Source organism: Bombus bifarius, unplaced genomic scaffold (genome assembly GCF_011952205.1).
Source record: "Bombus bifarius isolate JDL3187 unplaced genomic scaffold, Bbif_JDL3187 scf7180000007978, whole genome shotgun sequence".
NCBI lineage: Eukaryota > Metazoa > Arthropoda > Insecta > Hymenoptera > Apidae > Bombus > Bombus bifarius.
Window position 1 is genome coordinate 3,213,023 of NW_022884363.1, and position 27,025 is coordinate 3,240,047.

At 43.8% G+C, this 27,025-nt stretch overlaps 3 protein-coding genes across 17 annotated transcripts in view; 2 read left to right on the forward strand and 1 right to left on the reverse strand.

Annotated features, from left to right (window-relative positions):
- Positions 1-19,488, forward strand: part of LOC117204314 (myocardin-related transcription factor B-like) — a 239,380-nt gene extending 219,892 nt beyond the window's left edge. For 4 of the 6 annotated variants that reach the window (XM_033441570.1, XM_033441567.1, XM_033441565.1 and 1 more), the window contains 10 exons: positions 5,977-6,042; positions 10,088-10,384; positions 10,550-10,923; positions 11,193-11,477; positions 13,032-13,172; positions 13,489-13,675; positions 13,820-14,119; positions 14,259-14,869; positions 14,990-15,505; positions 15,585-19,488. In XM_033441570.1, coding sequence (XP_033297461.1) covers positions 5,977-6,042; positions 10,088-10,384; positions 10,550-10,923; positions 11,193-11,477; positions 13,032-13,172; positions 13,489-13,675; positions 13,820-14,119; positions 14,259-14,869; positions 14,990-15,505; positions 15,585-15,938 — 3,131 coding nt within the window. In that variant the 3' untranslated portion in view covers positions 15,939-19,488. The remainder of the gene's footprint in view (positions 1-5,976; positions 6,043-10,087; positions 10,385-10,549; positions 10,924-11,192; positions 11,478-13,031; positions 13,173-13,488; positions 13,676-13,819; positions 14,120-14,258; positions 14,870-14,989; positions 15,506-15,584) is intronic. The other 2 variants (XM_033441568.1, XM_033441566.1) reach the window with 2 other exon arrangements.
- A 132-nt stretch (positions 19,489-19,620) lies between these two features.
- Positions 19,621-21,189, forward strand: LOC117204527 (aprataxin). Of its 2 annotated transcripts, XM_033442028.1 has the most exons (5): positions 19,621-19,954; positions 20,022-20,092; positions 20,171-20,441; positions 20,519-20,652; positions 20,711-21,189. In XM_033442028.1, the coding sequence occupies exons 2-5, from the start codon at positions 20,047-20,049 to the stop codon at positions 20,869-20,871; spliced, it is 612 nt and encodes a 203-aa protein (XP_033297919.1). In that variant the 5' UTR covers positions 19,621-19,954; positions 20,022-20,046; the 3' UTR covers positions 20,872-21,189. The 2 variants fall into 2 exon arrangements, with proteins under 2 accessions (XP_033297919.1, XP_033297921.1); XM_033442030.1 differs by having other exon boundaries at positions 19,627-19,954; positions 20,022-20,441.
- Positions 21,190-21,283: 94 nt separating this feature from the next.
- Positions 21,284-27,025, reverse strand: part of LOC117204525 (3-phosphoinositide-dependent protein kinase 1) — a 407,721-nt gene continuing 401,979 nt past the window's right edge. For all 9 annotated transcript variants that reach the window (XM_033442017.1, XM_033442018.1, XM_033442020.1 and 6 more), the window contains 2 exons: positions 25,339-26,721; positions 21,284-25,247 (listed from right to left, as the gene is read on the reverse strand). In XM_033442017.1, the coding sequence (XP_033297908.1) occupies positions 25,137-25,247; positions 25,339-26,721 (1,494 nt within the window). In that variant the 3' untranslated portion in view covers positions 21,284-25,136. The remainder of the gene's footprint in view (positions 25,248-25,338; positions 26,722-27,025) is intronic.

Sequence of the window (27,025 nt, forward strand, 5' to 3'; positions counted from 1 at the left end):
CTTTTAAATTACACACCAGAGAATAATTCGCCGTGTGGCAATCGACCATCGAATAAATCTGTAAGCAACGCGCTACAATGTGGCCCAAGAGCCTTTAAAATCCGTCACTTGTCACACAAGCGATTTATCGAACCACTAAATCTGCTGCGCGCCAGCTTTCCCAACGCGCAAAGTATTTTTTCCCTACGAGTTCCTGCGAGCGTTCGCGTTCCTCCTCCATCAGGGCTGGCCCCTCCGATGACCCGTAAAACTGTCGCTGGTCATGCAGTCAATTCCCTTTTCACGGTTCCGGCGTGAAGCCGCGAGAAGCGTGGCGGCAATTTGTAAGATTAATCGTTGGAGGACTACCGGCGAAAATCGGGGTCAAAGTGGCGCAAAACCACGATATTTATGGGATCGTCGGGAGAAATCTCGCCTCTTCTGGAACTCCTTAACACTTTAACGCCGTGCTTAGGATTCCTGCCGGTTTGATTTATCTCGTGCTGTATCCCGTCGTAAAACGGGCATACGATGGAAGATCGTAAACCTGGCGACAACGCAGTCTTCAGAAATTACACCTCTGAATGGTTTCAAAAAGTGAGTCGTTCTTCCGGTACACAAATGAAATCTGATGATCCGTCTTACAATTTATAACGTATCTACTTACGACGACACTTTAGTTTGTATAAGCTTTTAGAAGCTCTCAAGATGATTTATCGCATTCGATCCATAGGATATAAAAAAAAATTTGATACTCGAGGAAACTATATCCTCGAATGATATCTTCGTTCGAGGTATTAAAAGGTTATCTGTTACAGATCGACGAAAAAATAGCTAGAAAATACGATACTCGGCGAGAATTAACGAACAAGTATCGAGGAATCAAGTTGTAAATATAAAAGCTCATTTGCCAGTAATCTTTCAAACGTATTGCACTCGGGCAAGGTGGACCCGAGGCGATCGAAAGGCGCCCCTTTCACGAACGAACGTACGAGCCTCGTGGGCATTGAATTTCAACGGGTGCAATACAGTTTATGCGACAGCACGAATTAATTCCCCTGGCAGAAGGTTTAATTCCGATCGACAGCTGTGTCAGCGATCTGCCGGCTCTCTCGCGCGTAATTACTCTTAACCACTCTAATTTACGTCTGGTAATGACGCGGTTAATGATCGTAATCTTTCTCCCTCGTTCGAGGCGACTTATTTGGACGTACCGCTTGAGGCTGCAACAACTTTCATGGACGTTGTTGCAGTTTTCAATTTCAAAAACACCACCATTCTCACTCGAGATTAACCAATCGCATCGCGATGATTGATATCACCAAATAGCAAAAGATGAATTTGCCAGTTAGGCAAACCCAATTCTCATACGTTTTGAAATTCACGTATATTCACCATTTTGCTGGCCGTTGTTTATTTCAGCAGAGTGACTGAGATTTCTTTACGTTACTTCACGAATGAACTATATTTAAACCAAAACTTAAGAAACTTAAGGTTTAAACTAAAACTAAACTTAGCGTAGATCATTTTAAGTAGAATATTCTAATCGAAGCGGACAAACTTGAACGATAAGAATATTTCGCTTGTACAGTTGTAACAGTTACGTACAATTTTCTCTTCCCTTTCTTTTTTCCTACCATCCATCTCCTTTTTACGCTAGGATTCTAGCCATCGATGTAAAAATGAATACCAGTAGTGTCCACCGGAACGGTCACCTCCGTCGAAGGGGAGTAAGGCGTAAGCAACGCGATCGGTAGATTCACTTGGCAGGAATGCAGCAAGCGAATTTGCATTCTATGCATTGCGTAAATGCTTATAGAGTGTAGCTCCCGTAACTTGCAGCTACCTCAAACCCCCTTAAACCGTGCAATTAACGCGACGAACCAACACGGCGACCCCAAGCATCCTTGCAATTCTTGGCACGAAATTCTGGAAAAATGAGCGACTCCCTTTGTTTCCCGATGCGCATTTACAACGAAACGATAATTAAAAGCCGATAGATTAAACCAAAAGCATTGAACGAAACGTATGTACCAGAATGCTCAAGATGAAAAATGAACCGTTATGTCACAAGTAGACGCTAGAAGTGTAAGTATAAGTGTTTCCATTCCTGTTAACGTATTATAATCAGGCGTCAAGTGTTTGTTTCATAATAGAAAAAGTGATTTATGCGATGATTAAATCGTACAATATGTTAACTCGAGATACCACACGAATTATATTGGCATTCAGCCAAAACATCGACGGGCATTTTGCGAGAAATTTTTCTTCCGGAAAGTGGCGCGTGGAGACGAGTGCCAATGCTCGATTACGTTTAGTACCGTTGTTCGTGGCGATTCTTCGTCGCAAGGAACAACGATGAAATCTCCGAGAAATGCGAAACATCGCTGGAATCCGCGTGCCACCCTGACAGCCGAAGCCACGAGCCGCTGAGTCGCGAGCTGTCGGTCCACCGGGTACATGGGACAACTATGCACGTGCACCGCGACACCGAGGGAGAGCTGTCCCGTTCCGTTTCGTTCAGGGTATCGTTCGCCAGCCTGTCCACCTCCGCCTCGTCCATCCGCTCGTTAACGTCCATCTTCGCGGTAGAGTCGCATACGCACCGCGTTCTGACTTCCGATGACCTCCCGCGATATTTCATCGACTATACCTCGAGGGCGTGGTTTCTCGAGAACACAAAATCGATTATCCTGTTTCACGATATTTCCTCCCTGATATTTATATTTCTACTCGTAATTTTTCTTCGTCGCTCGAACTTCAAATTCGCCGCTAAATAATTGGAGAATCGTCGAAAGGAAGAGGTTGCTTGGTTTCACTTCGTGATAATGTTGGACAAGTTCGTTTATTTCGAAGCTCCGCGTGCCATCGACGGGTCGTAACTCTTACCTTTGTTACGATTCTCGACGGCAGCGCGCGACTTAATTAAGAGAAGCAAACACAAATATGCGGCTCTGGCTTTCTCATAGAGCACCTACCGGGCGAAGATGAAACGCGATACCGAATTAGAAACAACTGTGCCCATATAACGATACAAGAAACGTTGGCTCAGTATTTGGCGCTGTGTATTTTGGCACTTGCATCTAGTAGCCGTTTTGGTCGTTACCATTTGTCTTCTGTGGACCATGATACTTTCAGGACCGTCCCAGTTCCCCGTTTTCTGTATATCTTTTTCCATTTCGTTGATCCATCGCCTATCCACTCGATTATTTATAGCGAACCTCGTCCAATTTTACGCAAACAATTACGACGTACAAACGATTTTATAACGTCTATAAACAGTTAAATACTGGTCGATACACAATCTTTTACATTAAAATCAAACGCTATAGAACGTTTTCTTGATACAAGTTAGAATATATCAGAAATGTTTCGTAATTCAGTGCACGAAGCTTACGGGAGAAGCTAAAATTCGTACGTCTCCAGCATCACGTGACATGGAATTCCAAGCACCGAGATAATTTTTTGGCCGAATTTCCTAGTCGAAAGGCAGACGTCGAAGAATGCGTTGGCTCGCGTGTACAATGACCGATCCGCGAATTTCTCGGCCACCAGGAGAAATATGCAATCGCGCGCATAGTTACGCGCGTTCCACGCATGATTGTCAGGATCGATAGCGAGGATACGATCAGGAATGCTCATTAGGCGATAGGATTATCGCAAATTTTTTTCTGACCAACATCTTACGCCTTAATTGCTATCCTTCCGCGACCATAAATTTCAGTCGTTGTTGATCGGTTAATAAGTGAGAACTTGTTCGCTTAAGGATTCACGCGTAGCGAGATAAACGTAAGAAGTCATTACGTAAAGCTAATGATGATTTTGTAATGGGACTACCAAAACCAGTCGGTCTTCATCCTTAACGTTTCGTCCATCACAATATACCATTCACGCGTACAGCTCGTGCGACCAGATTTGTGATAACGTTATCGAGAAAAATTCCGCGCTACTTTTTCCCAAACCATGCACCGGCGTCTTTAATCATTTTTCGATCGTTACCGTGCACATTTCATTTCGTTCGCGCTCCATTTTAGTTCAACCAAAATGATATTGAAATGAAAGGATTCATGCAGCAAGAAGTCCTCGCTCTTTGAACAGAAACTGCTGAAGAGTACCCAATAGCTTGAGCGCAGCGTTGAAACGCGGCATGAGCAAAGAGTGGACATTATAAACGGTGGATTATTCGCAGTCGGATACGTCGAAGTCAGATATTTGCGGTGGATCGACGAAAAAACTGACCGCGAAGGATCCCCCTGGTGCGGCTATGTCTCGCGACCAATAAACCGAATGGGGTAGACATTTTTCTCCGGGATACAGACTGCTTTGAATTCAGATTGCGCGGCCATGCGGCCCGCGGTTTTGTTCCTCTTACGCCGGCAATTTATGCAATCTGACCCGCGCGTCCTCCGCGTATTTATAACCAGGGGCCCTTTGTGTGTTAATTTGTAGCCGGGCCCGCGATCCACGCCACGCTCGCTCGCTCTCTTCGTGCTCCTCGTCGACCTTTGATCTGCGAACCCAAGCGGCGAACGACCGTCGGCTCCGGATTCCCGAATCACGATCCACCGTGATCGCCCCTTAATTAGCCGACCGCCAAATCGCCGCCGAATCGCAGCCGGACGCTGAACCCATTCGAAACTCGTGTACGTCTCATGGATGACGTCGCGATCCATGATCTGTTCTCGTGACACGTGACTAGTAATAACTGGCGCGAATGGATTTGTTTTTCGTCGAAAATTGTTACATAGGAATATTTGGATGCTGGAAATTGCTTGTTTCCTTAGGTGGAAAAGAGGTGAGGGATACTCTATGTTTAGAACGTGAATTGGTCTTTGCAGGATTATTGGTTAAAGCAAGATATACAAGTAGTTATTCACCTATATTTAAGCGAAGCAAGAACTGTAAAACGAAGTGACTACATGGAATGTTTATGTTAGGGCGATAAGGAAAACCATTGATTCGGTTAGATGTATACTTGTGTCGTAGCCAAATAAACTCCACGAAAGATTCAGCCCAAAACCTCTCGACTTTACGATCGCCATTATGTCTTTTAACTTATCACGCTCAACATGCCATTCTAAACGAAAGAAACTCAAACTGACACTTGACTTGCCCGTAGCATTCGAGAATCGCCAGTTTCCAGCGAACTTTCCATGTAGCCGTACTTGAAACACAGGTAGCTGCCGACATGAAAAACGCCGCTGCGCCGACAATACGGTACGCAAATCCCGTTACGCCTGGTATCCGGCTGGCGTGTCCGGGCCAGGAGCCACGTATCTCGAATATTCGTGTATCGAGCAGGATGATAACAAAATGAAAGTTCGAGTAATTTATGTAAGCACGCGTGGCGTGGCGCTCTTTAATTATCGAGCCCAAAATTAGCGTCGCGCGGAAGCACGTGAAAAATACACGCGTGCGGTGGTCCAATTAACCACTGGAAAGAAGGGATCCCTCTTTTCCATCTCTCCCCTGTGCTCACTTCTTTTCCTTTTCTTTTTTTTTCCTCCGACCCCACCGAGTCACGCCATATGGAACAGCTTAAACGGCATGCGGAAAGAAAATATTGGCTACCGAGAAATGGCCACGCGGCCATCACCGATCGACTTTGATCATACGATTTTTATAGAACGAGCTGTTGCTTGCCAGTGAAATTCCGCGGCTGTTCCACGGAAATCCTCGCGATCTGAGGTAATCTCGACTGATTTCCGTAAGAGTGCAACGATTCGATCAGATTAAAATGTGCTTGTGTTTTCGAGATGCTGCGAGATAAAATACTATCCGAATAACTCGTTGAAATTGATATAAGCGTTTATGTTGTGACGAAGATTGGTTATTCGTAAGATGGAACGGGTTAATCGGATGTAGGAATCGATAGTTGAATGGTCGAGATAAGCATCGAATTAAGGGAATCGAGCGAACGTACAAGATCGTGGAACAGATAACGTCGTCGAGAGAAGAAACGAATTGTTGAAAGACGCGTTGTTTTCTCTGTTACAGCGCTGAAGGTGAAGCTTACGCTGAGGCGACCCATCAATCAGCTGGTTGCGCAAGGCATCATGCCATGTAAGTAACTCCACCGTAATAAAAATTTTCGCCGACTTTTTGTCGAATCCACGAGGACTCGGCCTTACACCAAATTTACAAGTTTCCCATCGAATTGAATTTTACGAATAATTCCCAACGTCCGTAATTGAAAATTTGTACGCCGATGTTTTTCTGCTCTTCGAATAAAGCAACGAGGCCATAAAGATTTCAAGACCGTAGACGAGCGTTCTCGTCGAATGACTCTCAAAGCAAAATCAATTAGGAGTTTAGAGAGCACGATAAAACTGGACAAAAACGGTAAAGTCAGAGAGTTCGTTGCTGATGGTATTTAGTGGCCAGTAAAAGCAAAGGAAAACGATTCCGTCCGGTCGAACAAATTTATTTGCCCTACTCGAGAGAGGGCTTCGAGTTAGATTTAACAAGTTCGTCACCGTGTCGCGTTTTTTCCCGCGATAACGGCCGATTAATCCACTTACAACTTAATTACCACGCGATTGCCCGTGATGGCTCGGCCAACCGCGTAAAAGGAAGTAACTGGGGCACCAACGACTTCCTAAAGTACCTTAAATTGACGTGCTCACATACAGTGATCAATTGCGCGCTAATATCGCGTGTGATCTTTCCTTTGGTTCGCTAGTAGTTGCCCCCTTCTTGCAAACCATCGCTCTCTACGAGATAATTACTACCAGTTTCAAATTCAAAACAAAAAGTTGAAAATCATTGGCATTAGGTAATTCAAAGCAAATTCGCGATTGAAATTGTTTTATTGGTTATCCGCGATCGCGTTATATCCTGCCATTATCACATCGAATAATCTACTTTATCAATTGCACGATACAGTTCGAGTATTCGATAACGTATAATCTAACGACAGAGCGAACCTACAATCGCGAAATAATCTAATAATCCGACAATCTAGTGGAATCTGTTCATCGACGGAATTTAGCGACTACGGCCTAGATAATCCGACGAGGCAGTACGGTGCTTCGTATATTAAATTTACGTATAATTTGCTCGCACAAACCAAACTACCACTACACAGCAAAGTTCATGCATCGAAATGCAGCCTGTTTATCGCAGGCTGGTAGAAATACGACGTTCGATACCCTCCGTTTCGTCTGGCGTTCGCGCGAACCATCGTGTGCAATTTCGTTCCACGGGATGTAGTCATTTACAGCTTGCAAGAGTCGAAGATATCGCGCATGGCAACGGGATAATGGTTTTTTCGGAGAAGCGACTTGCAATTACGTTGTAGATCCGTTTACGTGACACGATTAATTTCACGTTGCAAAAGCAGCTAATTTTACCGGATAAAGGAATCTAATTTTAACGCGCGAAAAAGAATGCTCGAACCAGTTAAGATGAATCAAAGTTTCACGATCAACGAAGTAGGCTATCAAATCATTCATAGATTTCCTTACTTCGACTTCAATGGCGTTGCAAAAATATTTACACTGCACCAGCACCTACATTTACAATTTAGAAGAAGTATCTTTACATCCGAGTGAAACACGCACGAACGTCGAACAATGACGGACTGAACGGTCCATGCAGCTGCTCGTATCATCGTGTATTCACACGGAAGCGGTTGCATAATCGGCGAAATTTTCCGGACGCGCTCGCTTATTATATTATACAATGCGCCCACGCGCGATCCTCGCCAATGAACCAGCCGCTAAGAAACAACACAAAGCTGCGACTCGCTGCGAGAATCACGGAATCTAAATCGAGCGTTTCGCAAGCCACGCACTCGAGATCGTGTAAATGGCAGCGAATAATTTCCTGTATTCTCGTCGGCCGACGTAAACCGCAAAAATTGAATTCTACCCCGGCGAATCAAGACATTTAATAGATCGTACTAACAACGTTCTTGAGACTATCGTTGCAGCGCGATTAGGACTGATTGCGATTGCAAGTCGCAATTATTTCGATCGCGAGTCGTAAATCCAAAATCTCGATTGCTCATTCCCCTCGTAACAACGACTGGCGCCTGTTGCGTGCAATCGTAAATGATTTAGGGTTGCCGATTGCTTTTGCGCTTCTCCTCGTTTGCGTGATGATGAGACTCTATCGGTGCACGTGAACTATTTGAACGAAACGATGATTCTAGTAAAATACGATTTTTCTTTACGTTGCGTTAGACATCGAATAGCTAACTTTGAATTACAACGGTTCTATAAAGAAGAATCTTCGATATTGAAACGAACTTACGAAAGTGCAACTTTCGTCGATACAAAAAAGAAATAGAAGAAGGCCGTGACGCGTTGTGCACTGTGTGCGCGCTTTCACCCAAACGAAGCGATTACATTTGCATGAAAATTGAGACACTTTCGAGGCCATTCACGAATCTCGACGTAATTGCCTCGGATTTCGCGTAAATATCAGTGGACCGATCGCGAACACGAGAAACTCGAATATGAGGACGCATCTTAGGCTCACGGATCTCGCGTTCGATACGAATGTAATAAAGTCGCGCGACAACGAGAATTTATCGTACAAAATTAAATTCTCGACGTAGGTATCGTTTATTTTTATGGTCGTTCCCTCGACAGGGTAAAACCTCGAGTCCCATGCACGTCCATCGGCTCGTGATTTACTCGCATCTCGATAGAAACTAGACAATTAGGTCACAGCTGGCTTGTGCGAATATATACGCGTGTATAGCCGATAGTACACCCGCGGCGGGTTTCGCTAACAAACACGCGTGGGTGAGACAAAAGCCGCGAGCCATTGCTCGGGGATGTTGGAAAGGCCTAATTGATTCGAATCGTTCGGTTAATTTTAGCATTTCCTACGCAGTCTCGGCTACGTTCGCCGCTCCCTGTCTTTGCACGCGCTTTCAGATTCGCGGCTCGCCAATTTTCCCGCAGCTAACGAGCTTCTCTTGTGCGTTACGCGACCAATTCGTACACATAGCTAGAGCAACGATCGAACAAACGATCTCGGCGCCATTGAGTAGCCACGATTTTCACGGATGATTTACGAACGCTATAAAATCTTGCGTCCATCGATGGACAAACGTAACGAACGATTCGTGAAATTATCGCCAACGAAATTATAAACATAGTTGAAAGTGAGGTAAGCCGGAATTTATCGGGCACGAACGAATCCGTTGGTAAGACAGTGGAGCAACGTGTTTCCATATTTTCATTGCCACATCGTCGCACCGTAGGTGGCATGTACCTTTTATTCCACGTAATGATGCGACAGTCGTGTGCGCGTCGCTCGTCCGGAAATAGTGGAGCGATGCTCACGTAGAGTGTAGAGAAAACGGTCCGGGGATCATTTATCCGGGAACTTAATGGCGTGCAGGAATGCGACGAGGCGTTTGACGTTGACACCAAAATGGCGCCACGAGGCCAGTCCTTTGAGGGCCATCGTGCCGGAAATTGATGCGTGCAGCATGCGTCGGAGGACACCCTAAAAGCTTCGAAAGTGCTTTTTCATTCGGCCGGTTCTTTTATTAGATCGCGCCCTTCGTTGCGGAGCACTGCTTCGCTTCTTTCGCTCCTCTCCGCTATCGACGCGCTCGAAGAAAACTCGATGAAAGTATAGTCGCATTCCACCGAGCGTGATTTAAATGTCCCCAGCGGAAGATAAAATCTTCCGAGCGTATGTCGCGGCCGAGATTTCAGTTCTACCACGAGGGAATGACAGTCGAGTTTTTTAACCAGCTGGAAATAGTGACTTCCTCCGTGAGGCAAGGTTACTTGTCTAAAATTACGCTTCGATCGAAACGCTGCTTCCGATAAAACGTAGTTCGTTGTTTAAAATACTCAAACGATAGAATGGTAAACAAATACGTGGAGAACGCGAGATTTCTAAATATGTATTTTCATCCGAGGAACATTGATTTCGGCGTCGAAACGCGCACTATTTTCAACACGTCGGAAACGGTACCTGCGAAGATAAACTCTCGAGATCGCGTACCTTTATCGAGATCCTCATACCGGCACGTCTAGGATATATTTAGTCGGTGTTATCGTGGAACAAATTCGACACGCGTGGTAAACTCTGAGTAGATTTCTCGAAAACTAACGATTATCGATCGGTATTCGCACAGCTCTGAAGACACCGCCGGCGTTTCACGAACAACGGAAGCAATTGGAACGGGCGAAAACCGGTGACCTGCTGAAGGCGAAGATCCAGCAGAGACCAGGTCGGGAGGAGCTGGTTAGACAGCATATCCTCGAAGATGTAGGTCACGTGGATCCGAGCCTGGCCGAAAGGCAACGGATGCTGAAGAAGGCCAGGTTAGCCGACCAGCTGAACGACCAACTCAGTCATCGACCTGGACCGCTCGAGCTCATCCAGAAGAACATTCTCCACACGGAGGAACCTATTGAGAGGGCGGTTAAAGGTGAGCGCATGCATCAACTCGATCTGTCTTCCGCGATCTTGATCGATAACCTTCGGACGTTTGTAAAAAGAGCATCGTTAACGCGTCGTTTGTGTCACGTAAACTCAGCTTGTTTCCTTATATTTTGCTTAAATTTATCCTTTCCTTGTTATCGTTTTCCACCAGAGGGTCACATTTCCTTCAAGGCTACCTGCGAAGGCCAGGTAACCAAGCCTCAGCATCCAGACCATTACATCACCTTCGAGGATGACTCTCAGAGTTCGGAAGGTGCACCATCGCCCCAGCTGGAATCTCGGTCGGACGTTCTGGAAACAGCGGCTGCCTCGGCTGGTATAGTGACCGTTTCCCTTAGTATTCCAACGACTGGCGGTGCCGTGGTAGTCTCGTCCACGTCGCCGGTGTTCCAACAAGCGTCGAACGAGTCGACGATACAAACGTTCGCAGAACTGTGCAATACGGTGGTGGGTTCGCAGCAGCAACAACAGCAGCAGCAATCCCAGCAGCAGGCGCAGCACAATCAACAGCATGCTTCTACGCAGGTGAGCGGCTCGAGAATCGCGTAAATCCCGATCTCCGACGGAAGGTTGATTTATCGGTCGATGTAGATGGACGATAACGGCGTCCCGAAAGAAAGACATTTCGAGACAATAAGCGGGGAACGTCGATAGCAATGGAAAAAGCATCGAAACACGCCGCAAAAATAGATTTACGTCGGACGTTAAGAGCTGCTCATAAATTGGCAGCGTACCGATGTAAGCTGATTAATCGAGGATTCCATAGTGAAAAAAGCAACGATCTCTGTTAACAGGCGAGTCAGACAAACGGTCCATCGACGACCCTCCTTCCACTGGCGCCGGCGCCGAGTCCGATGTCCTTGGGCTCGACCACGTCCAGCCTGAGTCCCCTTTCCAATATCTCGATAGCGTCGCCACCGGCACCACCGCCGGCCGCCATCACCCCCAGGCCGCAACCAAGCCCCATAGCCGCTTCCACGTGTCAGAGGAGCGACGCGCCCGGCAAGGATAAGAACAGGAAGAAGTCGAAGACCAAAAGCCAACCGAAGACTCGTACCATCAAGTTCCATGAGTACAAAGTGAGTCGCTTTGATTACTTCTATTGTCTCTTTGAATGCCCCTATGTTGTCTTTTACTCGCGGTACCGATCCACTCAAGCTTTTCATTGTGTTTCGCTAGATATATGTACACGACTGAGATAGTTCTTGCCAATTATCGATCTTCCCATTGAGTATTATGCGTGTATTATAAATCGATGATACGCGAGCGATGTAACGGTAGAACGTACATAAAAGAAAAGAACAGGAATCGATGTAGCGTTTACTACTTTCACTCTTGATTCTGTTTATATTTCTCGGTGGTGGGCGTGAACGCACGGCTCTCATGCCAGCAAGGTGCAAATATATTACTTAAACGTTAAACCTGGCCGTACGAAAGTAAAAACTCGCGTAACGTTTTATGACTCGCCTCGTACAAAGCGTGGTGTTACGTTGCCGCTAAAATTTGCGAACATTTTCGATTCTCCGTGGCCCCGTAAATGTAAAGCGAAATCGTCCTGTATCGGCTACCGATATTTGGAAAGATAAGAGAAAGAAGAAAAAAGAGGACGAAATGTTTCGAAGTAAAAAAAACTGCGCGAAATAGAAAAAAGATTCGAGGAGGAGACGAAACAGAGATAGGAGACAAGAAGGCAGAGACAAAGAGGAAACAAAAGAAACAAGAAGCTCGAAAAGGAAAAAAAACGACAAACGGGAGAAAAGAAAGCAGACGAGAATGGCGAATGGCCGAAGAAAAAAAAGGTAAGAGCGAGCAGAAGAGAAGGGGTAAAAGCAAAGTAAAAAGGGATACGGACGGCCGGTAAATCTCGGCTCCCGTAGCCCGCGAGGGAGCAATCTCTTTCTCTCTCTTTCCCTCTCTCTCTTTCTATTTGGGCAAAGAGAAAAGAACGAAACGCAGAAGGAGATCGTATCGGGTGATTAACTCTCGCGATCTCTTGAAGGGCCTGGGGCCCGAGGCCCACCTCGTTAGCTCTGAGTAATTCGAGCGCTAATTGCACCTAAGAGCGAGGAAGCCAGGGAGCGGTGAAGAAGCGGTTCCAAGGGGGTCCAGGCAGTTTGGAGCTGGGAGAGAGAGAAAGAGGGATCCAGGGTCCAGCCGAGTTCGCGATAGGTGCCAAAGGCCCAGGCCACGCTCCTGAAACATTCGGGATATGGCGTGGTCGGTGTGAAAGCGAACCGGGAATGGGCGTGCAAATGAGGGCGCAGAAAACATCTTGATGTATCATTTATCACTCGCGCCTTGGCTTCTCCCACGTTGCTGATCCTCCTTGGACCGCTAACTTGATTTTTGCGTTAGCCTTTTCGTTCACGCGTTCCCGCGACGAATACTATGTAAGAATTTTCGACGAAGACTTTTAAAGACAAAGACGATTAAGACGTGGAAAAAGAATCGCGACTGGCAACTTCTGTTATCTGTTTTGTGCCATGAAGAGGAGTATACGGATGTTTGTAGTGTGGAACGATGATTTTGCGATTAAGCAATTAGAGATGATCTAGGAGTGGAGGATACCGAGCCCCTTTTAATTCGTCGGTGGTCATTAATATCGACTGACATTGAACGGTGATTGTTCCCAGGGCCCGCCAAACGCTCAAAAGACCTCAGTGTCGTCTACAACTTCCGGCCTCGGGTCGGCACCGCCTGGCGAGACCAGCTACGAGCTACTCCTTCAGCAGCAACAGCTATTTCTCCAGTGGCAGCTCGAATGGCAGCATAAGGTACGCTTACCTCGACGAAAGCGATCACCGACCAAATAGAAATATTATAAAGCGTCCACTTTCTTCGTCTGTTAGCAACAGGCGAGCGAACGGGCGAATCCAGCCGGATATGTCTCGTTAACGCCGTACTTTCACCCCGACAATTTGCATGGCAATTACGTTATTACGTCTAAATTTATAATCGAAAATTGGGCTCAAGTTACGAGACGGCGGGGTTACTCAATTCGAACGTTCGTTTTATGTAATTATCGTGTACCCGGATCCGAAGCTCGCGGTTCACTCGGACGTTACATAATTCGGTTGTTCTGTTGTTTAGTACCCTCAGATCATTCTACCGGCAGCGCAAAAGCCGCCACTGTCTTTGAACAGCAGCGGTGCCAGCGACGCTGGAAGCATCAGCGGAAGCAGCGTGAACGCGCCGAGTCCTGCACCTTCGAATTCCTCGAACAACCCCTCGGAACAACCGCCCTTAAGGCCTTTGGGCAAGCTGGAGGACATGAAAGGTAAGTGTCCTAAGCTCGGTTCGGGACGGATAGCAAAAGAAACTGGTTAATTATATCGCTGAGAATAAACTGTACTCATGAAAAAATAAATAACAAAGCACAGTGTCGGTGATTGGTTGACCGAAATAAATGTAACCCTTTCAGTAAGTGATCTCAAAGTAGAGTTGAAACGTCGAAACTTGCCGGTATCTGGCTCGAAGCCACAGCTGATCGAGAGATTAAAGCCGTTCACGGAATCGTCTAGCGGCAACTCGACGTCTAGCTCAAATGGACCGCACGTGACGCACATGGGCCACATATTGATGGATACCCCGGGGCCAGTCACATCCGACGAGTCGAGCTCCCATGCCAAAAGTCCTGGCTCAGCCGTCAAGGACGAACCTAACAGTCCTCGCACGGATTCGCCGCATGGTAGCGAACACGACGATCCGTCGAGTCCCCCAGGTATTTCAGCGCGTTCCTTATTACGTATATTTCCTCCAGATATAAAGTAGAAAATACGATGTACACTTAAATGAACGATAAAACTTTCGAAAAATGAATTTTTCGGAACGCAACACACGTCCGTGTTTTCACGATGTAGCCCGTGTTTCAGGAGACGACATAATCAAAGAGCAAAGGAAACGGATAGAAGAGTTGCAACGTGAATTATACAAGTCTCAACAGCAACTTCAGCAGATCCGTCAAACTCAACCGTCTACGGTTCACGCTGAGAAGCTGGTGTTGCAGCAACACATCCAGAACAAGATGCAGCAACAGCAACTGGCGTTACATTTGCAGCAGTTGCAGCACCTACAGCAGCAACAGCAGCAACAGCAACAGCAACAACAACAGCAGAATCAACAACAGTCTCAGCAGCAGACGCAACAGCAACACGCTACGTTCCAGCAATTGAACGCAAAAGCCAGCCTCGCTGCGTTCTTGCAGGCGCAGCCAAATAATACTGCTGCCATTCTGGACTCTTCGACTCTGACTGCGATTAATAATAAAAAGAATCAGACCAAGAACAGTGCCACCGTGCAAATACCCGCAGCGATAGTTTTCAACCTGCCCAAGCCTACAAAACTAAATGGCTCGCTGCTGAGCGCTTTGATGGCGCAGGCGCAGGCTCAGCAACAGCAACAACAAACTGTTACTGCCGAAGATGGAAAACCACCGCCTCCTCAGTACGACGAAGCCGCAAAACTTTTAAAGGTAAAGACGTCTGCTTGCTTTGATATATTTGATTTGTAGTAGAAAGAAAAGGAAGAGAAAAGACTATTCGTGTTGAAATAGAACTTCATCGATTCTATTCCACAATTCTATTCCACTCAGGTTAAAATTGAACCGGTTCAAAAGAGTCACATCAAGAGTCAAGTCGTGGACGATGTGTTGGAGATCCTGATCAAAAATGGCGAATTACCACCGAGCGCCGCGCAGGACCCAGCCACACCAACGACACCGAACAGACAGCTCCAACAAAATTTGGTGTTCACGGCACCAGCGGACAGTCAGACTCATTCGTTGGTTTTCACCGCTGCTAGTCCAATCAGTCCGATCAGTCCGATTGCCATGGAGGTTTCCCAGAGTGATTGCGTGAGTTCACCGGCGCCGGCGCCACCGCCACCGCCTCCTTTGCCTTTGGCAACCTTCTCTATCCAGCTGCCAACCGCGTTACAACAGTTACAGCAGCAGGAAGAGATCTCGTCGTTCAACACAGACCTGCTAACCTCGGAGGGTGACCTGGACGCCGCTATGCTGCTCAGCCCGCAGTCCACCCAGCAAGCATCGCCTGATCCTCAGCCTCCTCAAGAAGTAACTTCTTCGGATAACGCAAATTTAGACCTCAAGGTATATTCGATTACAAAGCGATGCTTTTCTTCGTTTTCGAAGTCAATGGAAAATATATCGTACCGATTTTTCGTTTCAGGAACTCGAGTTGGACCTCGAAACTCTAGACACGATGGATTTCAGTCAATTGGATTGCGACTTAGGAGTAAAAATGGAAGCACCCCAAGAGTTGATGGACATCGGCGACATGCCCATGGACATGGACGATCCAGACTGGCTGGATTCTCTGATGCCTCAGTCTCCTCCGACTGCTTCCACGGTGTCGAATCATCAGCCAGCCCCACCGACAAGTTTGTCGAGTGGTACAGACATTTACGACCCGTTGCTAGCTAGTAGTCAAGACCCGTTTGATCTCTTCAACATGGAGGACTCCGACTTCAAGATGTCTTCCGATCTGTCACTAACTTGGGACAAAGTCGACTTCGCAACCTAGCCCGAGATTTTTCCTCGGAGCTCGGCCTTGTGTACTTAATCCACGTATCAACGGGAAAACGAAAAGATCCAGCGAGGCACAGAAACAACTTAACAACCTGGCAAAGCCAAGTGCTACACTTGTTGTGATTAATCTGTGACTACTTTTGGTGCATTTTTATGAATCGTTTTGCAGTTGCTTGCCTCTGATACTGTTTTCTAGCGAGTTCGGCGCTGTGCAACTTCCCGTGGACATTCAAACTATTGTACTTACGCGTACAATTTACGCTTCTCGATATCGAGCGAAAAACTTTCTTACGAAAACTGAACTAGGAATAACTAGCTATATAATTTTCATGAAACCGCAATTCTAGGTGAGTAATTTAAACACGTGAAAAAAAGAAAGGTGCATAATTGCGAGAGGATCGTAGCGTGAAAACGCAAGGGTGAGAACAAGACCGCGAAGCAATCGTTTCTAAGGGGTTTTATAATAGAAGATAATTGTCATCAGTGCACGAATACTTTGGTCTTCCTCGGTCAGTATAAGAACCAATGCATAGTACCGTCGTTCTTTCGTTTCATCGGATCGGTCGCGCATTATCGCGTGGATTTTTTTCTGTAATCATTTGAGATTCGAATGATCGTCCGAGCAGGACGAATGTAGAAAGCGAAGATGAGTTCGTAATGGCGAATGCATCCTGCGATCGGAGATAAGACGACAACGACGATATCTTCAAAATTCTCCAAAGAATCTCCTTACGAACGTTTTAGCTAGTTTTTACTATCCAGTCTACAGTCGTGTGTTGCTTGAGTTTTAATAACTGCGAATAGCATGTGTGTTAAACAGGAAAACGGGAAAGCGGCGTATATGTTTTTCTCGTATGCTTCTCCCTTCCAACCTCATTTCCTTCGAATTACATCCCTCCGAAACAGAACCTTATTCAATTTTAATGGTATAATCGAAATACTTATTTATGAAAATAAGTATATTGTAACGGTTGTAAAACAATTGTATGTATGTATATATGTATATACGCATAGATATACATATATATATGCATATATGTAAAATATAGTGTACGCTGAGTTCGAAAACACAGGTACGTTCGGTAAGACAAAAAGGAAAATGTAATTTAAAAAAAAAAAAAAAAAATGAAAGAAGAAGAAAAGGAAAACCAGAAGAAGCAAGATCGACGGCTTTCCCGCACAGCTATATATAATTTTTCTAAGGCAGAGCATGTGATGTTAGAGATTACACATACATATTATAATCAATAATCGCATAGAAATTTTCAGAATGGGTGCAAACAAAAGGTATACCGATGTAAGGGTATCGTGCGGTTCTCCTGTTTCTTCGTTTCCCTTTACGAATCTTTTTTGTTGTTTTTGTGACATTCCATGTTTCCAAATGAGCAAGAGATCGAAGCTACGCGTACCACGAGCCACGCTTTTGTTCATAAATTTGTGCAAGAGTTAAGAAGGATTCGTCTCAGAATTTTGATTGGCCGATCGAAGCTTCTAACCTAACTTTATACGTCGCATTGTACCCAATTCGAAACGATAAATGCAGCTATGTTTATTTAAATTGGACTGTGCCAAGATATTGCTGTATAGGTTATGTTTGTATCGTATGTGTTTCATGTTGTATTCTACTAAACGTACGCAAAATAGAAAGCACCAGGGAAGAAGCCACGCGCCTTCCATTTCTCTGAGACGTTCTTTGCAGAACCAAGTGGCTTCGTACGCCGATGTAACGATAAAGGATCGCACTGCCTAAATCGGTAATAAGGAGCGAAAGTGTTGAATGCGTACAGTGTTACCTAGCGTGATTAATACGTGAAAATGTATGTGAGTGCGTCGAGACGGTATCAGCGTATGAGATCAGCGATGGTGCTAATTGAAACCCCACTTAAAGCTATCAGTTGTCCTCGAGTGGCCGCGATTGAATCACAAAGCAATCTTTTACAGTACGGTGCAATAAAATTTCTGTAATTCAGGATACTTTTGTTAAAGTAAAACAATCTTAATTTTTTTACGATGTGTGAATTCAAATACTAAAGACGAAGAGTGCTTTGTTGATTCGATTAGGCGTAGTCCCTTATTTTCACGATAGAAAGTGGCACTTTGGCAAGCAAATACATACCATCATCGTTCACCCCATATCGCACAAAGAAGCAGCAAAAAGCAACATTCCAAACGTTCTTCACATGCAATAGAGAAACATCGTATCAGCCCCGAGACACCATGCTCCTCGTAGAAACAATGAAGCAATCAGTCGCGATGCACCCTCATTTTACGGTAGTTCCTTTGCAAAGCACTAATTCTCACTTAACGTGTTTCTCAATCAATATAAACGACCCGGATCGTAAATACTTAAATGTCTTAACGAAATTGACGATCGAATGTAATTACAAATACAAGCGGGTGAATAAAACAAGTATATTCGGAGTAAAACTCGAGCGCAACACCTTTCGCGCGCCATAACTCATTCAATTTACAGTGCCCTCTCGTGTTTACGGTCATAATCAATTCAGAATCCGTGCATTTAAATCGAACCTGGTCCCATTTATTCGACTGAATATTAAAAATCGCTTTGTAACTACACTACTAATTTTGCATTTAAGCTCCATAGCGCGGGAAAATATGGAAAAAGAGGAATGTTTCCACGAAAATACAGAAGAGAACATGGTGCGTGATCGGGGTAGAAAATCGTGCCAAAAATCCCCTTGCCACCGCGTATCGCTTCGTCATTACAATTGTACCACCCGTTGCCATGACAATAAAAGTTTGTATCGTGTTGTAAAATATTGTATCATACGTAAATTAGAGTCATGAGTATGCTGACTTGTCATCTATGAAACGGGCTTGCTTGTACAAATATGTTTAGGATAAAACAATTGCGATATTTAATCGCATTCAAGTGATCACAAGCAAGCGGACGACCAGCGCCATCGACCAACATATAGCGTACGATCCCTCATCGTTTTTGTTTCTTTTTTTTAACGTATTGCAGCAAATATCGTTGCTTAGCATTGTAATCCTGTAATTATTTCATTTTCTTCGAATCATGAATCATGAAATCTATCGATGATTGATTGATTGATTTGTCAGGCTGTGCGAATCTGATAGTCTGTCGTGAAACGCGTGAAAGTGTCTTTGTTTGTATAATCGAGCGTATGAGAATATTGTCGGATGAATATATGAACAACAACAAAAAAATAAGCGATTAGATGAAATTCTACGGGACGAGACTCGTCTGTATATAGAGTTTTTGTGAAATATACTTATAACATGCTACGTGCGGTTGTACTGAAAGTAACAAAAGATAATGTAATACGAACATGAGCATGCGTACGCGCGGACACACACCTACATACAATCACACGAACATATTTTGTATGAGCATGCGAAAAAGAAAAAGGTATAAGTTTTGTTAAGTATCTATGAATTTATTGTAATGTACGTTTAAGTAACGATCACGTAATTATTGCTAGAGAGAGTGTTATTTATTTTTATTTGTTGCAAATTTATCGATTGCCTTCCATTTGAGTAAATAAATAAATTTAAAGTTATTATAGGCTGTTTATTCTTTTCCCGTCTCTATTTACTTAGGAAATTCTTTTACTTTTAAAAATGCACACATTTAAATCTTTTTAGAAATTCAAAATTCAAAGCCGCTAAGAACTTGAACGCTTGCGCATGCGTATTATATGATTCGGAATAACGGAGCGTAGATAAATGTCAAATTCAGTTGACGCTGTTCCGTATTCAGAAAGATCGGAAGTGGACAAGATTAATTAAATACAAAGGAAATGAGAATTGATAAACATGCTTAGTGCTAATTACGTACACACTACGTCTTTCCAAACAGAATGCAAGCAATCTCTCTATAATTATCTACTTTTCGTACCTTATAACACATATCACATCACAAACATAACCTCTGAGATATTTATACGCTAATTTGTTTTAGTATAAAATTCATAGAAATTGAAGTACTATTGACCAGCAGTTAATCTTATTCGTTGCATTACCTCGGTAAGTATAAAATTACGATATAATTAAAATAATATTAAATTAATTTGGAATTCTTTCTTATTTTTAGTACTTTATTACTATATTATTGCATTATGCTATTTATGACATGGACAAAGTGCCGAAAATTTGTTTCACTGTGTGAGTATATGTTTTGGTAGAAATTACGGTCTGCAAAAGGTGAAAATCAAGAAATAATAATGAAACGAACCCTAAAAGTTACATCGACCGATGTAATAGCTCCAAAGAGGCGTGATTGGGCAACAGGTTTGCTTGTTTCTATGGAAGATCCTCAGTATAAAGTAAAGGAAAATGATAAAGTTGTTGTCATCAAAGATAAATATCCAAAAGCCCAATATCACTATTTAGTTATACCAAAAGCAGACATTCCATCTCTGTGGCACATAAAAAAAGAAAATGAAGATTTATTGTTCCACATGCATAGCGTTGCTGAAGATTTAACTCAAGAACATAAAGAGTCTGAGTTCCTGTATGTATAGATATTGTTTTTATCCCACACCAAAATTAAGTCGCTCTAATACCACGTAAACATATTATTTGATGCAGTATTGGATACCATGCTGTACCAAGCATGCACAGATTACATTTACACGTAATAAGTACAGATTTTAATAGTCCTTGTCTAAAGACCAAGTATCATTGGAATTCGTTTACAACTCCCTTCTTCTTACATTCAGCAGGTAAATATATCTGTGTCTGTTTAATAAAAGAACAGACCTCATTTTTTATAAATTGCAGACATTTGCCACCAGTTACGCGAGAAAGGTGAACTGAAAAAATTGAAATCGGAGGAGAGCGCGCAACACTTGAATACTCCGCTAAAGTGTCACAAATGCCCAACCATTTCAAAGAATATGCCGGATTTAAAAAAGCATTTGTTGGCGCATTTGTCAAATTAATCAGAAAAATCTCTTCCTATACCTGTTTTTACGCAAATAACCATCGCTACTGTAGCACGCAAAATACTTCGAAGAAAATAATCAATTATTCAAATGACTAGATGTGCTTTTTATATGGTAATTCCTTAAGTTACAGGAAAATTCATTAATAAATGTATTCTTATGCAATATGGATTAATGTTAATGGAATTAAATACTTACGTTCCAATGTCATCAAGACATTTTTAGAGTGCCATATGATGTTAAGTATCTTGTAATTAGTTTATAATGTACAATAATTGTAGTGTAAATATACATTCTGTATATACTTACCAAGAATTTATTGATTCCTTTTAACTTAATATATAGGAATAAAACGGTAATTTTCAAACAGGATAGGAAAGGTTATTGGTAATTAAATAACACATAGATATGCGATATTTCGGAAAATTTACTATAAATAAATTTGATGTTAATATTAATAGGTTGTATCACCTATAATATCAATTACATACTAACTATTTACAGAGTCTTCTTATCCAATGTGAAGTATTTAATGTGTATAAGTAAACCGATGTGTAGGTGTACGCGTGTAAGTGTACTTTAGTCTGCATACATTTAATAATACTGCAATTAATAGTTGAACCGTCCTTGTTACGCCGAAACGGTAGGCATTTGAATAATCGCAAGGCCTTGTTGTTATTGCTTGCGTAGTTTACATTAGTGCATTCGAATGTTTTCTTTTCTTACATACACATATTCTTGCTTGATCTTTTTAAGTATTCGTTCTTCCCTCTCGCGAGCGTATAAATTAAATTAGCTAGATCTTTTGCGTCGAATGACACTCAACAAATACATTAGAAATTTTCTTTAAGTTCAGTTAGAGCAAGTGAACTATAATAAAAAAGGAGGTAAGCGTCGCCCTTTGGGGTTAGGAATCTCAAGACCAGTCTCCAAAACCGACGGAAAACTATTTAATAAGCGACCATCCTTCCCCTCGACAGGAGCCAGCGCTTAGGAAAAATTTACGCATTTCCATCAGAAAGTTTGCAACGTCTACATAAAACGTAGAACCTACAAAGTTTACAACAATGGAAACGCCGGTGTCGCACTCCGTATCAACGACCCATGATTAAAACGATTCTCCGGGTTGATGACAGGGTAGTGAACGCATTCTTTCTTCGGAAAGGAAGCAGCTGGTCGAGGCAACGAGGAACTATAATATCGGACTCGGCCGTGAAACAGCGTCGCCGCGTCGTCTTTGTTAAAGCAACATTTCGCATGCTTTTTAAATTTTGAGAATGTCCTCGACACGTGCTTCGTTTTGACAGAAAGACTGCGTGTGTTGGTGCTTCATTTTACCTAACGCTACCGAAACGCTATTCTGCGGAGTACGAAGAGTATAAGGATTAGGACGGGGAGGGGGCGGGGGTGTCAGCGGCAACAATTATCGAATACCTCCTCCTCGCGATCGATTCTCACTAGTTGAAGAGAAAGAAACGACGAGGGTGGACGATCGTCGAGCCTATGCGCCCCGTTTTAGCCCGCAAGCACCGTACGTGGCAAGCCAAAAGCGGTCATTTTGAAAAGCCACTGGGCACGAGGACAATGTTGATCCATAAACGAATCACCATTTTTTCGAGCGTACTCACGCGGCGTCGCAGGCACGACGACCGAACCACCCTCCATCGAATACTTCTCCGAATACCCTGTTTAAGTCTCCCTAAATATCGCGAGGAGAACGTGGGGATTATCATGCGTTTATAGTACAACGTGTAATGAAACGGCGCAATCAAGTCGTGGCAAAGGTAACGTCAACAAAGTATTAAACCTAAGCGCGTATTCGGCCTAAAATCTACAAACGAACGTTTATACACGATTTTCCTAACTACTATTCACAATTCATAAATATTTTATATAATTTTACGCGTCTATGTGTGTATATATATATACCTTTTTATATATATAATTATATATGTATATATAGAATATTTATGTATAGATAATATACAGCTGTATCGTACACAGTCCGGCCATGACTCGATAGCGCCACAAAGTCGAGGAATAGCGTTTCGGCAAGTCGACGCGATAAACGTGGCAGTATTATTTACAAAATACCTAAAATTACGCCTAAAGAGGATAGAGAGTAATAATATAAGTTACAGAACGTATTATAAGCACGTGCATGCGTATATACACGCGACGAGCACGCATTCGTATGCGTGTATCTACGTATGCAACAACGACGCTATGATAGGGATAGTAATAGGTATAGTAATAGTAATAGTAGTAATAGCACTAATAATAATAGTCGCAGTGGTAGTAGCGGTACTAGTACTAAGTCTGTATGTGAACGCCTACACGTAAACGAAGCGTGTGATCCTTACTAACGCGGAAACGTAAACTATAAAAAATAAATAAACGTAGGACAATTACGGCGAATAATAAATTAAGAAAAGATCGCGCGTGAGAAAAAAAAATGAAAAAACAAAATCGTTCAATTAAATACGTCGACAGTTACGAGGGGAGAAAAATACTTATACGTTGGTAATACGATGAAATAATTAATTAATATTGTTAACTATGTTACTAAATATTAGAAACTTAGAATAGTAGTAAGAACGACAACGACGATAGCTTGAACGCAACGAGTGTAGTAGTGTATGTGTTTGTGTGTGTGATTCTCGCAAATCTAAACGGGATACTACTTCTCTTAAAGCTACCCTTTTTAAAGGATTCTATTTCCTAACTACTTAATTTATAATGTTCAAGTGCCAAGTCTTTCACGGGAAAAGAACAAAAAGAACACTCTTCCCATCTCCACCGCTTCTCTTTGTACAACAAACGCTAATCTTCTTCTCTTCTTGCATCTTTTTCTTTTAAACTACTAAACATTACTTCCAATTAAGACCTAAACGATGTTTTTCTAGTTCCCGGCTATACACATTGTTCGATCGCGTCCGCGAGGGCCAGATCGGAGACGAAGAAAATCGGACTAAGAAACGAACGTAAAAACGCCGTGGTTGGACAACGATTTTTGTACTTACAAATATATAGAACTATGTATAGAATTAGTATATGCTTTACGAAGCCTGCTCTTCGTGACATCGCGCTAATATTTACAACGTACCGAGGAGGAAATGGGGTAACGAACAACGAGAAGAATACTGTAATATGAAGAGAGCAAGGGATCCAACGGAATAACGCGCAACATTCCGCAAATCCCTTTCAGGCAACGTAAACTATTTATTAAAGCTGCAAAGCGGCAATGTTGTCCCCCACTGCATTTTTTTATCTTTTTTTGGTTAACTTCGACTATATAAATTGATGTCCTAGATTCGTAAAATCGACAGCGAATACAAAACTATCATACGAATCACACATTGTCACTCCGCCGTCGTTTTAACTTCTAAAAGAACTCGTCTGTATTTTTCTATGTAATTTTGGCTATATTTGGAACAAAATTGCTACATACTGCCACTGCTTTAAACGCGAATAATCGACATACGCCTGGCTTCCGTTTACGTTAGTCTAACGTTAGTTAGTATAACTCTTTTTGTTCCTTTCTTCGTCAACCAGGTACTACCGTTTCTCGTTTCTTCTCCCAAAGAGTTACGAAGCGTCGATTTAACACGATAAAATTTTGATTGTGATGTCCCGATTACGTGTCACGAATTATAAATAACAAAATTCGCGCGGATGAACGACTTTATTTTCCTTTCCCCGTAATGAAAGTAGTGGGCAGCCAGGCGACCTCGATCACGAACGTTATGTCACAGGCAGCGCTTAACATTGTGAATACACACAGCTAAAACCTTGGCTAAAAATTTCGCTATTCCTTGTGTGTTCACGTGCGAGGAACGTCGTGCAGCTTTTTCAAGGTTCCGCGAGTTCGATAATAAATAACAAAACGTAACTAGTGAAAAAACCGGCAATCGCACGATTTCGATAACACTTTTTGTGCCTTTTGTATATCTCTTCATTCCTCTGTATTTCAACAGAAGTCTACTATTATCTAAACATTTTGTATTTTTATCTAGAAAATTTTCCTAATCTGTACACAGTGCTTTGAACGCGTTAGAAAAACGCTAACCTATTCTAGAATGTACCTCTCCTAATGCCAAGTTACACGCTAACAAACGATCTAAATAAACGCCCCCTCTGGCCATAAACAAATTAATAATACATCGATGATCGCACCTCGCGGACATTGTTATTACCGTAATCGGTGAAACGTTCATTTGCTCTGTTCCATCCGAAACGATCTATGTTCATCAGTCTTTTGTTTAAGCGGTGGACTCCTGCAGGCCGTAGTAATGGACTCGCATATTCTCGATCGCTCTACACCACTCCAATGCGAATCCTTCGGGATCTTCGAGATAGTACGTTCTGTTTGGCTGTAACAGGTAACGACAGCGAATTATAGAAACGTCGTAACGAAAATGTCAGTTACAAAGAAAGAAGCGCGACCACGAGAGAGAAACCTACCGTGTGGACGAAGAAGATCTTGAAGCTCTTCGGCTCGACCCTAAGTTCCGGACTCCAGGGTATCTCGCCCTTCAGCACCATGTTTACAGAATCGACGTAATATAGGTGTGGTCCGGTAGTGAGCAGGAGCATCCTTCGTCTAGCAAAGAGACCTTTCCTCTTGTTGACGAAGCCCTGCTTCAGTATCAGGTTGCCCTCGACGAAGCAGTCCCACTGGTTCGAGGCACGTTGCTTCTCTAGCCGGTTTCTGATCTCCTCCGGCGTTAGATCGGCGATGTTACTACCGTCAGCAGTGGTCCTCGTTCTTCTCGGTTTCTCGACGACCGTACTGGGTTGCGCGGGTTTCTCGCGCTCAGTGGTGGTATCTTCATCGTCGTCGTCGTCATCGTCTTCGCCAATGCCCAGACCAAGAAGCCTCGTGAGCTGTTTGTCGTCGAGGCCGGGTTCCAGATGATCGGGAACCCTGTACTGCGACCTAAGCTCCTCGTTCTCAGAGGTACCGGGTAGGTAGGGATAGATCGGCGGTGGTGTCTGCTCGTGAAGGGTTTCAAAGTCGACACCCTCGAAGAACGGATGCGCCCTGATGCTGGGATATCCGGCACCATGTTCGTCCTGGGCACCCAATCTCTGCGATGGCTCGAGCACCAACAGCTGACTGACGAGGGATCTCGCCAGCTCGCAGAATCCGTCAGGGATTTCGTACTCGAGTTTCAGGATCTTTTGGAATATCATGTACTCGCTCCTAGAGCGGAACGGTGGCAGACCAGCGACCATCTGGTAGATTATACAGCCGAGGGCCCAGAGATCGGAGGCTCTGCTCGTCTTGTCGGTTAAGAGCTCCGGAGATACGTATTGGGCGGTACCAACGAACGAACCCCTGCGTTCTCTTCGGTACGGTTGTTGCTGCTGCTGCTGTTGCTGCTGCTGCGAATCGTCCGTTGCGGGGTGCGTTACCACTGTCTCCGGGTCCTTGAGAATCTTCGCGCTACCAAAGTCGGTGATGAGCACGTGCATCTTCTCGTCCAACAATATATTCTCCGGCTTGAGATCGCGATGGATGATGCCGAGCCCGTGAAGGTACTCGAGAGCGCGAAGGATCTCCGCCGAGTAGAACTTGGTACACTCGATGTCGAACGAGCCCACCTTGTTGATATACGGCAGGAGCTCACCGTTTTTCGCGTACGATAGAACGAAATAGAGTCTTTCGACGTCTTGGAAGGTGCAAAACAGGCGCACGAACGAGTGTTTCGCGCCCGCGAGCATGTTTAGCACCTCCTTCTCCCGCTTCACGTACTCCGTTTTCTTCTCCTTGATGATGTGACGCTTATCACACACTTTTATCGCGTACTCCTTCCCAGTATGGATATCTTTGGCGAGGTAAACCTACGGAACAATCGAAACAACGTACTGATTAGATCGATATTCGTAGCGTACGCGACTAAACATAATGGGGAGTAAAAATGGGGAGTAAAAATAGGGAGAGGAGTTGTTGGGTTGCGAAACAGAAAAACTTTCAGGGACAACTGCTACTACTGACGCGCCATACGAGAGAAACTTTCTTCGTAACAAGGGGAAAGTTTGAGAGGAATCACATCGAGAGGGTCCGAGACCGGCGACACTTTTTTCTTGCCCCCTTTTCTGCTCTCTTCTCAGTGTAATTCGGAGCTTTTTAATGATTTAATCGAGT